This window comes from Micropterus dolomieu, linkage group LG22 (genome assembly GCF_021292245.1).
Source record: "Micropterus dolomieu isolate WLL.071019.BEF.003 ecotype Adirondacks linkage group LG22, ASM2129224v1, whole genome shotgun sequence".
Taxonomy (NCBI): Eukaryota; Metazoa; Chordata; class Actinopteri; order Centrarchiformes; family Centrarchidae; genus Micropterus; species Micropterus dolomieu.
In genome coordinates, this window is record NC_060171.1 from 16,244,355 (window position 1) to 16,259,101 (window position 14,747).

General features: G+C 43.3%; 1 protein-coding gene across 1 annotated transcript in view; it reads right to left on the bottom strand.

Moving 5' to 3' along the window:
• otud7a (OTU deubiquitinase 7A) overlaps positions 1–14,241 on the bottom strand; it is a 21,025-nt gene extending 6,784 nt beyond the window's left edge. The window contains exons 1-9 of the mRNA XM_046038395.1: positions 14,115–14,241; positions 11,292–11,445; positions 8,777–8,962; positions 8,440–8,658; positions 6,317–6,418; positions 5,603–5,730; positions 4,747–4,859; positions 3,161–3,288; positions 2,919–3,068 (exon numbers count right to left, since the gene is read on the bottom strand). Of these exons, the coding sequence (XP_045894351.1) occupies positions 2,919–3,068; positions 3,161–3,288; positions 4,747–4,859; positions 5,603–5,730; positions 6,317–6,418; positions 8,440–8,658; positions 8,777–8,962; positions 11,292–11,376 (1,111 nt within the window). The 5' untranslated portion in view covers positions 11,377–11,445; positions 14,115–14,241. The remainder of the gene's footprint in view (positions 1–2,918; positions 3,069–3,160; positions 3,289–4,746; positions 4,860–5,602; positions 5,731–6,316; positions 6,419–8,439; positions 8,659–8,776; positions 8,963–11,291; positions 11,446–14,114) is intronic.
• Between the last annotated feature and the right edge of the window lie 506 nt (positions 14,242–14,747).

The window sequence follows — 14,747 nt, forward strand, 5'->3', positions numbered from 1 at the left end:
GGGGGGGGGGGGGGGGGGGGGTTCAGGCAGGGAGATGGGAGGAGGAAGCTTGGGTGTAACCTGTGAGGAAACAGCTGTTGGAACTGAGGTAGATAACCTTTCGAAGCATTTATTCACATGGTTTGATTGGATAAAAAAAAGCTTTTTCTTTTATCAGTTTGTGCAAAATGAACATGTCACGTATATATCATGCCTTGTGTCTTGAGAACAGAAAGCAAGGATTCTCTCTTCTGTTTTACTCCCTTCAGAGAACAAAGTCACCCACTACAAGCTTTGTTTCACAGCAGCAACAGTGAGCCAATGTTTCCTCTGTTTTGCAATTCAAGAACAATTTGTACTGTCTGGAAAATGCACAAATTTGAATTCCTGACTTTGGTCACTCTGCACAGCTGCAGATTTAAAGGGCCCATTTCACCAGAGTAAACAGCAGTCATGCATATAAACAAGCCTGTGCTTTTTTTGCCACAGATTTTAACAGCGGAACCATGGTGGTAATTAGAAGAGCATCACATATGAAGTAACACATAAAACCACAACAAATAGCATTTTAATTCTAATTGCCATATTGATTAAATTACACTGACTCCATGTGGAGTAATACACTGGGTGTCTTTAATAGATAGAGAAGTGAAACCTGGCCAGAGCTCAATGGTTACACCGCACTGTTATGTAGGTGGTCTTTGTGTAAAAGACGACCATTTAAATGGGTGTTAGAGGGTTGATGATGGGATGCCAAAGAAAACCTGGAAGTGTTTTGGTATTGGGACCAGAGCTTGAAATAGCTCCAGAATTTTCTAGAGGGCCAGTTCCACTCATAAGGCATTTAACCACAGGAGCACAAACAAGCTGATAATAGACACAGCCAGCGGCGTCTACTGAGGAGCCAGTCATTATCACACAGCAGGTGAGCAGCAGTGGGCTGACAGAAAACATACCCATGTGCACAAGACTCTGGGTTCACCTGACTACCTTACTCAGAAAAAAAACAGAACTAAAAGAAAGTTTTAGCAATAACCTCTGACTTCAGTCACCCCTCCCTTGTTTTCACTATCCACCATCAATACAGCCTCAGCAGACATGCAAGCAGGCCATAAAAGGGGCAGCAGTGTGATGTGTCAGTGTGATTTAGAATCAGGTTACTGGAGGAGACTATGCTATAATCTTCCATGCAGAGGGCTGAAGAAAGAGCCAGTATTCTAACCCAGCCTCTGGCACCTGAACACACACAGGGCCAACGGCCTCTCGGATGCTCTTCGCTGTGCTGGGGGAAACTGAGAGCAACCCTCCACCTGAGACGCCCACACATTGGCCTGACTGTCAGGAGAGAGGGCTGGCTTGTTGGGGCCCCAGCAGCCCGGGACCCTGCCCATATGTGGTGATGTGGTGAGGGCTTAGGGGCCGGCTGGGGCTACTCTGCCCTAATTGGCAGTGAAAGATTAGTTCTTCCTGTCAGTCTCTCTGTCTGGCATCTGTTCAGAGATATAAGCCAGTACCATAACATTGTACTTTTATAAGAAAATGCACCCATTACACAATACTAATAATATCATACAAAAACACACTACAACAAAAAAAATGTATAAAAACCTAACTGTAGCAGCATAGATTTGTATCATTGCTGTGTAATATGATTCATCACATGACATACAAAAGCAGCAAGCTAAGCGTACAAGTGTTTTCATAACATCCTGAAAAGAGACTGCAGACAAAAGGCGCTCTGATCCTATCACAGGACACAGTGTACCAGAACGAAAAAGTACAGTCATGCAGTGGTGTTGTGATGGAGCTACAGCAGGTTCTTTGGACATATGCACCATCTGGTGGACAAATAGAGAACCGCTTCTGCCAGAAACACCCAAATAAAAGTGGGAGTGCTGAATAGTAGAGTGGGCTGGCTTTGATGTGCTGCTGACATTAAAGGGAATGACTTGAGGGCAGGGATGGCAGGTTAGTAATCATGTCTGTCTGGTAGTCTGCAGCGGTCGTACCCAGACTTAATAACAAGGTTGGTGTTTATAGGCCGAGAATAGGAGCTTACATATTCTGAAAAACACTAGAGAAGGAGGAAGATTGAGAGAGAGAAAGAAAGTTTGCGTAAGTGTATGTATGTATGTGAGAGTGGGAAATAGAGAGACGGAGTTGGCCGGCTGCCCACGCAAATGACAAGTTCCACCCACTGAGTCAGATACAGAAGAGTGCCGTGACTACTGAGACCGGTTGTCAAGGAGATCCACTATATTTGTCAATTAAAGGAACTCCATGTGAGGATTACTCCGACCTCGAGAATAAAGCAGTGCATCCGGAGTGGGAACACTGGCATCTGAACGGGCAAAACAAGACAAAAAACAAGAGTCACTCAACAAAACGGAAAGTCAACAGTCCCTCACCACAACATAACCCAATCAATATGCTTTGCACAGCGCCACGTCACAGACTCCTGTGAAAAAGACAAACGCATAAACAGGCACACCGGTATCTTCAGAGAGAGAATTGTAGACATGCAGTACAATAACACACAGGCATGAATGATTTGGTCAGTGCTCAATACGTCAAGAGGAAGGAGCCTGCTGTCCACTTCCCTTCTATGTTGGCCACGCCCGGGTTCCTGCAGCCAACTGGCCTGTTTTAATAATGGATCACAGGTAATTAGACTGCTGTCTCATACATTATTCACCTCTAGCAGGACAGGCAGACCACTCGCCCTCAATCTTCAACGACCCACTTAAACTTAAATGCAAAGACTGACTATTACCAAACTTAACTATTGCACATTACAGCAGGTGAGACTTTTGGCTTCTTAAGAACAGGAGGTCAAGAAAAGTTTTATATCCCGCAACTCAACCCAAGGATGCCACCGGCTTTTTCAGTTGGGTTTTATGAGTATGTAAGTTGTTTTGTGATGATGTACAGTTGCCTACCTTGCTCTCGCTGCTGGTCTCTCTGCTCCATGGACACCAGTGCGGAGAAGTGGGCCTGATCGTAGGCCAGGACCAGGGGGGAGCAGTGGCAGCGGCTCGGAGGCACCTCCAGAGGCAGATAGAGCCCTCCAAACGGGATGGGAGCAAACGCTGGAATTTTAGAACACCATATCTAGCATCAGTCCATTGCTTACCGCCATCGCTGTATTGTAGATAATCAAGGCAAGATGCAGTCAGTCTACCTTCTCCTCCTGAGTCTCTGAGCATGGTGTCAGCCACCACTACAATTGGCCTGCGTAACACATGGGCCAACACAAACACATGGAACTCCTCCAGACTCTCATAGACCGGATCCTCAGAGTTATCCACCCTGTAACACAGTGGAATCATGGGATACTATGACAATTTTACCTGAATTGTTATCGACCGATACGAAAACATCTGCGGACAAAATAGTAAATCTTCCTACTAATCATGTGCCTGCGCAATCTAATCTGATCTACTTCAATCCATTTGGCCCTCTGGCTACCTCTAACAGTCAGGACAACGATTCGCAGAGATCCATCTGTTCATACGTGTGTTTGGATGACAAAGAGCGGGAGATAGAAAGAGGGAGGGCGGGTGAGGCGGAGAGAGAAAGCAGAGGCACAGCTCTCAGGCATGCAACCACCAGGGAACCAGAGGATGTGCAACAATTAAGTTGTCAGCCACACAAACAGCCACACTGCCAAATTCACTCTAATAAAGAGCCTCTTAATATGTGGATCCCACTCATCCTATTTAGGTGCTCATCTCACACTAGGACCATCAAACATCCCTAACCTGATTACTGTATTACAGTCAAACTCAATGAGAGGTTAAAACCACCAGAATAAATGAGTAAATCATGCTCTTTAATGGGATATTTTCAGCGATAGAGGGCTTCGTACTGGACAAGTCAATGCTGGGGAAACACAGTGAACTGAATGTACAAAGACAATGCAGAAGCTGCTTTCACACGGAAACAGTCGTTGCATGGTTTGTTGTGAGGTTTTTACATTTAACTTTCAAGTCTCATCAGCACTCTGATGAGAAGCGGTGACTGTGAGCGCAGACAACCACAACCTGCTTAAATGACATTTTATGTGATTAAATGATATTTCAATCTACGGCAGACACTCTCATGAGTCGTTCTGTTTATCAGTTGTTATTTTCTGAACCAGATCAGTTGCTATAGCATGTGTATGAGAAAGTATGAATGTTTATTTCAGTGAAAATGGAAACAAGAGACAAACCACAAGGTTTCTGTGTGTAGGAGGAGGAAACTAGAGTTAGTTTCCAATCTGCCTCTGTAGTCTCAGATAAACCCACTACACTTGTTTATGCAATGGGGTGGGGGGAGGGGGACTCACATCCCCTGCTGCAGCTAAAAGTAACTGACAGCTTAGGGAGGTTCATACTGGTGGTAGCCAGTAGAGGGCACAGTCTCACATGAGAGCTTTGACAACGTTATTAAATCAAGGAAGCAATCAGAAAGTCCAGGTGGTAACAATGAGTTTCTTTGACAAATCCATCTTAGTGAGAAGGTCACTTTTGTCTTAATTGTGGGCCTCCTGCGGTGCTTCAACGCACAAGGCATTAAAACACAGCAGGAGAGCTGCAATGTGAGATGTGGGACGAGAGCAGCACAACTCGCTGTTGCTGCTGCTCTGTTCTCCACCGTGTACAATGATTATGGAGAAAACACTGTTGGATTCTGGTTAAAGGAATGTAATATGTGTCTTGAGAGTTCAGAGTGTGATACGCTCGCAGACTTATTTGGGGGATAAATGTGAGTCGCACAGCTTACCCTCCACTGGTGTTGCCGTTTTTGCTGAGGTGCGTGCGAGGCTCACTGGAGGCCAACTTGAGCAGCTCGTTCCACTCTCTCTCCCACTCCTCCTCAGTGTACACCAACCCTGACTGCACACACACACACACACACACACACACACACACACACACACACACACACACACACACACACACACACACACACACACACACACACACACACACAAATTCTTATAAGCATGTGCTGATGCTCACCCATACAATCCTTATTATTATTCATTTGCACTATTTTTCATTTGCATATACAAGGTTTTCCTCTGAAGCTTTATGCATCTGTATGGGCCATCATTTTGCTGTTAATTGATAGTTTAATAAAAGAAACAGACGGGAAATATGGGTAATTAGAGAAAGGTGGACGACATGCAACAAAGGTCCCTGGTAAGACTGAAACCAGGACGCTGCATTTACATGTGATGCGTCTTAGATCAGTAGGCCAACAGGGCGCCCCAGGCATTTTTAAAACATGAGCATCTGGACTACTTCTTTGCCTGAGCTATCTTTGGTGACACCGTTTTGCTAATAGATTGGTAAATACTTTAATCCATGAACATCAAGAGGAAGTGCAGAGGATTTGACAGTATTAGCAGTACTGCCACTAATGCGCACTTGGTATCTTAAAAAAAGGCAGTTTTCCTCGCAGCAAAAATCCAAATGTGCGACCCGGCAAAGATACTAAAATCAACGCTTATTAAGAGAGGTTACGAGCGGCTCATCCCTTTGCTTGCACATGTGGATTTATTAATGTGCCATTAGTGAAAGAGGATGTTATGCGTTTAGGAGGTGCAGTGCGCTAAGATGGACACTCTCCCAACCTCCTTATTCTGTTGAGTTTGCTGCCATCTCCACCTCCTCTTCAGGGCGTCTCTCTCCGCACCGCTCTTCATCATGGTGTACAGGGATTTCCTCAGCATCAGGTCTCTGTCATGAAAGCCCCACATCCCTGACCAACACAGACACGCAACACCTTCACTGCATGTTAAGATTGAGGACATGAAACAACACAGCCATTAAACATAGATGCCTAAAACAAGAGGAGGGATTTCTCAGCTGCACCAAACTGTGTGATCATTCTGAGATGACCTCAGCTCTGTCTAAAAAATGTCGTTCATCAGTCATCAAAGGGCCTTAGTTGTCTGACTGTCAGTGTAGATTACATTAGCTCTGGTGCCTCTAACCCTGACAGCTCCTCTGCTGCTCCAGCAATCCTCACACTGGGGAGTCAACAGTCTCCTTCAACAGGGACCCGAATACGCTGTCATCTCCCTGAACCCCTCAGGTGACAGTGTCCTGCAATGTATAGGTCAGTTATCTCCCTCCCTCCCTTCCTTCGTTCCCTCACTCCTCCTTTCTCACTCACTCCTACGGATTCAGCAGCTGTGACGCCGAACTGACATCGTTATTGGACAGCTGTGACACTGACACACACAGTTGTTTCACACCAGGCTTGATGCCAAAAGCCGCACTTAAGAAATTGTGATGGATGTTATGGTCAGACGGTATGTTAAATATACTGTAGTTTAGCTCACCTAAAGAGGCAGCATGCAGAAGGCAGTTCCCGTCTCCTGTGGTGGCCAGAGGAAGCAGCTTCTTACAGCTGATGCACATGGTGGACCACCAGTTCAGACGACCTACACACACACACAATATAATAAGGCCATGAATTCTGTACAAAACTGAGAAACAGAACGGAGCAATCACACTTTAACACATTTAGTTCCAATTCATTTTCTATTCAACAATCTCTTAATTTTTTCAAATTGAAATGCACACCAAAAACGATTAGTGATAAGGTCCCAGAGTCTAATTTATTTGTATAGTCCAATGCAACTTTTCATTGGGTTTACAGGCCCACGGCAACATTTATTCATAACCTGGGCCAACATAAAAAATACAAAAACACTTTGCGAGAGGCAATTCAAAGAGAGACGTTTATTCCACGGACAGCTAGGGATCTAACAGGAGCCACAGGTGGGGAAAAAGGCAATCAAAATAAATAACTAGTCATTTATTATTTAATAGAAATACAACAACAATGGTTTATAGCAAGTCAAATTTAGATATGACAAGACCAGAAAAATAGCTCCAAATCAGGACATAGGTCCATAAAAAAAAGTTCTATAGCACATTGTTTTGAATTATTTATTACACTGGGTTAAGGGCGGGGGGGGGGTATCAGTGTAAATTGTGTGGAAAGATTGCTGCTGTAATAGTCTGTTAGTGATCTTAAATCATGACTTATTTTTTCCATGAGCTTCAGTAACAAAACCCATCTCTGTTAGAAATGTCACTACTATTTACTAATTGCGTGTCTAAACTGTTCGTCGCCTCGACATTCAAATGTACCTTCACATCCTCCAGTCTCACAGTACTTGAGCTGGTACCAGTAACGGCCCACTGAGAACAATTAGCCAACAAGCATAATTAGCCTCAATAGCTGAACTCTGAAGGCAATGATTAGCACAGGCCATATGCTTGTACACGACCTCAAATACACAGCCGTCTCCCGAAAAACCACTCTGACTATCTTCCTCCTCTTCAGCCTGACTTCTACAGTATCTCCAGTTTCTGCTCCATCACCGCCCTGCCTGTGTCCCTGAGGGACAGACGACTGCTTCACAGCCCTGGGCATGGCACACTGCTTTATTGCAGTCAGCCTCACTGCTCTGAGCCCGTGGTGATCTGACTGCATCATTTATTCAACAACAGTAAATACAGAAGAGGCTCTGAATGATTTACCCCTCAGTGTAGATGGGCTCAAAATGTTTTTTTGCTTTTTTCTTTTACCCCACACATTAGATATATAAGTAAATGTTCTGGAAACATTTACTTACTGTTACATCTGTTAAATGATGTTTTATCAAATAATTTTACATATGCTGGTTGACACTTAACCACCATATAGCATAAAGTGAGGCTAACACAACTGGATGTACTTTATTTGACCTTTACAGAGATACATAGTGTCACAGCTATGGTCTTACCCACAGTCTGTGATGCACATTATGTCAATTCGAATTATGCTAAGATTTTTATGACTGTAAATCCTGCACCTGTCACTAGAGATCAGGCACTATCTTCAGGATGGTTAAGTCACTGTTAAAAATGTGTTTACATGACTTTATGACAGATTCTCTCTTAATTGTGTGTTTTGAATTACTGAAATATGAAGGTCAACATATTTAATTGTCCTGGTGTTCTTTTAGGTTGAACAGAATTAGGTGAGAAAGGCTTTACAATCTCTGCAGTCTCTGTGTGGGGAAAAAAACTATTGGAAGATTTGAAACTTTGCTAACTAGTTTTTCTCTCAGTTAGTTCAAAGCCTCAGCTGGGAAATGAATCCTTTGGGATCCTGGATGCTTTGAATTAGATGTTGTCGTCTTGCTTCCAGATGATGCTGCTTCTATGATCTGCTCTGTCTCTCTGCTCCCAGTCTGGCTCTCTACGTCTCTGTCTACATTACTGGCTTTCACTGGCATTTCTCATTGCTGCGGCTTTCTGGGCCTTCTGGATTTCACTGTAATCTAAATAAAGAATACAGTGAAATGCACATGCTTCTGTTACATATCCCATATCAGTAGTAGGAGAAATACTATAATAGAATGTATTATATTATATTATATTATATTATATTATATTATATAGTACTCACCAGCCTGCTCCAGAGCCATCATGGTGGACTGCTCTATCAGATCTCTCTCTATGAAGCTCCTGAAATCCTCGCTGTAAACGCTGAGGTCTGGTAGCTGGAATGTGTAGATGGGCATCTCAAGAGGGAACTGCTCACTGGTACAGTCATTGGCCACTTGCAGCCGCGCAAGGGAGACAATAGCAGAGCTGGCGTGGGAGATCCCGCGGGACAGACGCTTCTCTAGAAGGGAGAAGAAGAGAGAATTGAATGGATGAGTAGGAAGCGAGTGAAGAAAGAGAAAATTGTAGAGGGCATCTAATTTAGGAGATGGAATATGGTGATGTGGTGGCCATCGGACCTTGTGCATTATCCTCCTGCTTCTGTGCACACGGCCTGTCGATCTTGCTGACATGGGTGGGCGTGTCACGTGTCTCTGGCTGCTTGTAGTAGCGGCCCTCGTTGAAGACCTGCGGCAGGTTGGCAGTGTGGACCTGCCTGAGCTCCTCGTAATCATTTAGAGCAGCACTGAGGTCCCAGTTTTTACCTGTAGGACACAAACAAAGCTCTGATTGATTGCGCATAAACACTGGTTTTGAATGGCAAGAACAAATGTTGTTCATAATGTACAATAACTGAAGGCAATCGTGTTGATTCTTTTTCCAGATTTTCTGAAAGTGATTCACGCATCAGAAAGTTGTTGTTCTTCTGGTGCAACAGGACACTGTGCACTGCACTTTATAATGATATACAGGGTTATATCATGGAGAATATACTACCAAGAGCAAAATGGGGGTAAAATGCAAAATATTTTAAAAATAAATACGGATGGGTTCCAAGATATTTAACTTATTAAAATAACGAGCTAGAATGGTATATATAGCCCACATAGAACAATGAGGAGAATAACTAGAGGTTGAGGTTGGGTGGTGCAATGAATAGCGATGGGAGACATACTGACAGCAATATCCTGATGCGCAGGACCACATATCACTCTCTGGGTGCTGTCTATCAAACAGAGATCCTTTCAAGCTTTAAGAGGCACAAGTCAAGCCTCAGCCTTATTATAACTCAGCGTGCCTTCTCACGGTGCCACAGGAACTGATCTGTCTTTATAAAACTCACAACTACAACTGCAAACATTCAGAGGGTGCTTGCATGTAATCTGAGCATGATAGTGAGACAGGGTCTAATAATGGACTCCCTCTGTAAGAGACCTGGAGGAAGTTGTCCTCTTTCCTCCGCACTTCCAGACACAATGGTTCTTGGCAGTCTGGACATGAAACCTGGCACCACTACTCACTGTGTCTCACGCCAATCAATGTAAAACTGATTCTACTTTATGGATCTCGAGAGCTTGAGCTGCACAAATCCAGGAAAACAACTTAACAACAGAGCCACTCAGCATCTAATGCACGGTCTTTAAATGCCTCTACATTAGCCTACTATTACTGTGGCATGGAAGGCATTGTTTCAGCTCCTTCACTTGTAATGGCTGTCATCAGCAAAAGGAACACTGATAAATTCATATGCGCTATGAACAGGCATTATCCCAATCTATTAAAGCATATCACAGCAGCTTCACTGAACTCCTTTTTTCTTTGAATTGGACTTTGAATTAAACCAGTTGCATAGTAGAATTTTCCATTCAGGGAAAGCAGAAGTATATCTATATAAGCAAGCTAAGTAAGCTAATTTAAGTGATTTCTTTAATTTAACAACATCACCAAACTTTAAGTTATTAACGTTTTTTTCCTTTCCTGCAAAAATTTAAACCCCAGAAAATGACCTGGTTGTAATTACATTCCATCACAAAGGTCCCATTATTCAGTACATAAACCAGCCTCTAGGGGGAAGCACCACATGTGGCGCTGACATAGTTCTCTTTGCTTGCTCTTCACACAATCTTGACTCAGACCAGAGGGTCACAGAGCAGCTGATTGGTGCAGGTCTGGAAAGCTAAGCCAACACCAGAAAGAAGCAGCAGGCATAATACTGAAATAGGACATCCGGGCCCACGGCTGTCTCGTCTGAGTGCACTGTCTTGTTTGGTGCCTGTTAGTGTCACAAGTATGCCCCTGTGGCTTTGTGCCAAAGCAGAATCAGAAAAAAAAATGACTGAGGGAGAGACAGACACCCAACACTTTAATTCTTTTATCAGACTAGACACCAGCTGCATAGTATACACACAGAGACAAAAAAAATTTTCCAGGACACACACGTACTGCACACACAAGGATTTCATCCCCTAATGGAGGGCTGATTTGTGTAGAACGTGCTTTTTATTCCTGTAAAGTAGACAAAACTGCATCTGCATTTAGAGTTCAGCATTTCTTTCCTGCAGCTCGACCAGATGCTGGAATGCAACGTGAAATTGGCTGAGACTGGAACTGCTACATACTTGGGGGGAATAAAAATTAAACCAAGAACTCAAACGTCACTTTTACTGTCTCCAGATATCAAAGCCAATGCAGCTGACCATCAACCAGCTTTTGTTGCTGTGCTCTCCTGTTTTATTTTGTCTTCCCAAGGGGCACTGTATGTAAGCTATACAAGTGCCAGTGGCACTCTGCTCCTCAATGAGTTACAATGAATGGGCACAAAGCTCTCCCTGGGGAGTGCACTCGTAAAACCATCACACTGGCCTCTAAATCAAGCAAGCAGGCTCACTGTTGATAGCCCAACTCCTCTCCTCCCCTCCTATGTCTCCTTTCTTTTCCTTTCCCCTCATTTCCTCTCCTCTTGTGTTCCTTCCTCTCCTCTGCCCACTTGAGTGCAACGGCAGCACAACAGGGAGCAGCTGACCAAAACAGAAATCCCCAAATATTGAGTTTAGCCTCTAATCTTGGAAGTGCAGGACAGCGTCTGTCTCTTACCTTCCAGCAGGTCTCTTGCCAGACCCGGTTCTGCCCCAGTGGACCGAACAAAGTCTGACAGGACCGCGTCCATGTCCAGAGTCATGAGATCATGTGTGTGCGCTGCCCAAGGTGCAGCGGTGGCCTTGGTGGACGCCAGCCTTCACGTTCTCATCTGGAAGGGGGAAAAAAACAACAATGAGAAACACGGCAGGCCTTAAACACACCATTTTACAGGAAATCCAATGCAGCCACACTTGTAAAAAACCTATCACTCACGAACCCCAGTGAGAAAACAATTACTGCATTGTCCCACTCTCAAATTTTTATCTCTGCCGCTAGTCTCAGCCTGCTTGTACTGATGTGTAATGCTTCATACAGCTGATAGTTCATAGTACTGTGAATAGCACTCCACTCCCAGTGCTCCTCCCAGCTCTTGCAGTCATAACATAATATCCAGCGGCACAGATGTAATATCAACAGCACAGCCAGAGGTCGTACCCAGGACACACCTGCCTAACTCCAAAGCCTTTGGCCTACTGCCCATGATCATAACAACACTAAAGCTCTTCCTGCAACTCAGTGTCAACCAAGGGTTTCTGGGTATGATCCAGTTATCTTAAACCACATCAGTACTGTGAGCTGGACAGCAATGAATGATGCCTGACGACTGTTTGTGGTGCTGGGCGATTCCGTGTTATTTAGTATGATCCTAGCTGGAGAACATGTCAACATGGATAGCACTTGGGCTCTAATGATTAACAAGCATTGCCTTGTTAGGCTACAAATAACATTTCTAAGATGCACAGTCCCCCCCTCCCCCCTCAGCCCATGGAATGAATGAGTCCATGCATAGCTTTCATTCCACTTGAGGGCTGTGTGGGTGACAGACGAACGAAACACAGAGCATTGTCAGCAAAGAAACAAATGCCTACAGGTTTGCAGCTCTGACACCAGGGCCTCTGTGTGCAGACCAGAGGTTTGACAGCTGCTCAGGTCTGTGGTTTTGACCTTAAGAGAAGTGAAAGCATTCAGACACTCTGCCAACATCTCTGAGACTGTCCATCAGGTATTGGCTCAGCGTTGTCAACCAACAAACACTGCTCTGGATATGGAGTTGATGCAAAACAAATGTTGTTGCTTCCTGCTCCTGAGGCTGATGAATACTGGTGGGTTACACTGATGACGGGATGAACAGGACATCATGGCATATATTTTACTGAGCGTGACAGAACAATCTCAGAAATGTCTTCTCAGTTGGTATTATGACCACATGAAAATTAAAGGTTTGTGACAAAAAAAGAAGAAAGATCGCTGAGCACTGCTTAATTGTTGGCATCAGAGAGAAAAATATCTTTGTTCAAGACCCAGCAACTTTATCATGTGCATTATTTAAGAGTCAAATCTGCACTTAAGCTGTAGTTTAGCTGACCTAGTTACTGTCAGCCAATTGCATTGTATTGTATGTGCGTAGCAGTACTGAGACAATCTAGGCACATGCTGCACTACAGGAAACACAAGGTGGTCAGCTGGGGCGGTTACAACCCAAGTTTATCAGAGATCATGAGATAATGGTTGGTGCATATTATGTTACATGAAAATTGTTTTCCGTTTATTGGTACTTCTTTCTTAGACACCAACTAAATGTTTGATTACGGTATAATACCAAAAGGCAAACTTACTTATCTTACTTTACTTACTTTACAATTGCAGAACACCTCTAACAGGAAATTCAAAAAGACTGAAAGTCAGTCTGTGGTATTTTGTTTTTCTGAGGACCAAAGAGACAACATAATTACACTCTCTAGGGGCGGACACTTAACTCAGTCCAGAATAATAGGCTGCCCATCAAGTGAGAGTCACAATATTGCTTTTCGGGGCTAAAAGCCTTGAGTCTAGTGGTACGGAGCGAGACACAGAAATAGCTGAATATTGTAAGTCTGACCTAATTTTTTCCCTTAAGAAAAGCCCTATCCAGATTTTTTTCCCTGTGGGAGGTAATTACAACTCAGAAACACCCGGATGCATGTTTTCTATCTAACGTTAAACCATGTGGGCCAGAGGAACCTGGGACTGTCCTGGTTCCTATTAATCAAAATGAAAAATTGCTTATTTGTCACACACTTAATGTATCAGGCTTCTACAAAAGATCCAAAGGACAAGGATGACGTTCGTCTATATTTTGTCAACAAATCCCACCAAAAGACCAGAACCAGGTCTTAGTCCATTTATTGATTGATTAATTGACTGAACGTCTTTATTGATTGTAAATATAAAAGTGGTGCCTCTAGCAAGAGATGCCCCAACTACAAAAACCATCAAAAGGATAAAAAGGCAATAAAGCCAAACGGCTTATTTCTTTTTTGGAGGATATTAAAACTTTCCAACACCCCTACGATGTCTGCGGCTCTCTAACCCAAGCCTATTTGTTCCTGCTAAATGGAAATCTTAAAAAACGGCTATACTATATAGATTATTTTAAAAAGGCAAAGTAATCTCCTAAAACAACTGGGCAATTTTCCGCAAATTATACTAAAAAAGGAGTAAATGGTGCATTTTTAAGGGACTTTGTCCATTTACTATTTTCAATTGTAATTAATACACATTTGGTGTACTAATGAATATCTGTGGGACAAGTGGTGGAGTGTAACTAAGGACATTTCCTCAAGTACTGTATGTACAGTTGAGATATACCATTGTTGGTTTTGGTCTTTTCATAGATTTGTTGATAATAAGAAAAATATAGAATACCTCCAGCCGCATCCTTTTACTGTTACTTAGCAGCTGTCAGTGACAATGTAGACGATTGCGAATGAACTTTCTTCTGTTAGTTATCCCACATACTTTCTGTATTTTTGCTGAGGGTTGTTGAGAAGCCATCTGATGACCATGGGACTGTCAGGACCAGACGCAGCTCTAGTCCATGGCTTCAGAGGCAGCAGAGGAGAGGAAGACACTGGGGATGCAGAGAGCCCTGAAACACACACATAAATATAGAAAGTTATCATCCTGAAACAGAAAGTTATGGCTCTCAGTTCTGATTGACTGAGTTCACTTTGAAGCTGCTGTAAAACACCCAGCCGACACACACCTGTGACTGCATCAGTGTTAATATGGAAATCCAAAGTTACTCCTCAAGCCATTACTTTCATTATGTGTCATTTAGAAACCATTTGGTCTACTGACTCATCATACTGACTATAACCCTTGAACAGTCAACATTTATTTATTGATTTAAAATCGATGCCTAATTTGTGAATGCTTGAGTACTTTTAATAACAGTAATCTGCTTTGTGATGTGTGTAACTACACCTGTCAGCTGTTGTAAGAGCCCTCTACAGCAGCTTAATTTATTCTTAGATTCTCATAAACATTTCATTGAACAGCTCAAACAGCCTGAAGTTTAGGTACAGTGGTAGCAGCATTTAAAAGCAGTACCTTCTGAAGGTACTTTGATGTAATCGGTTGTTCAGGTTC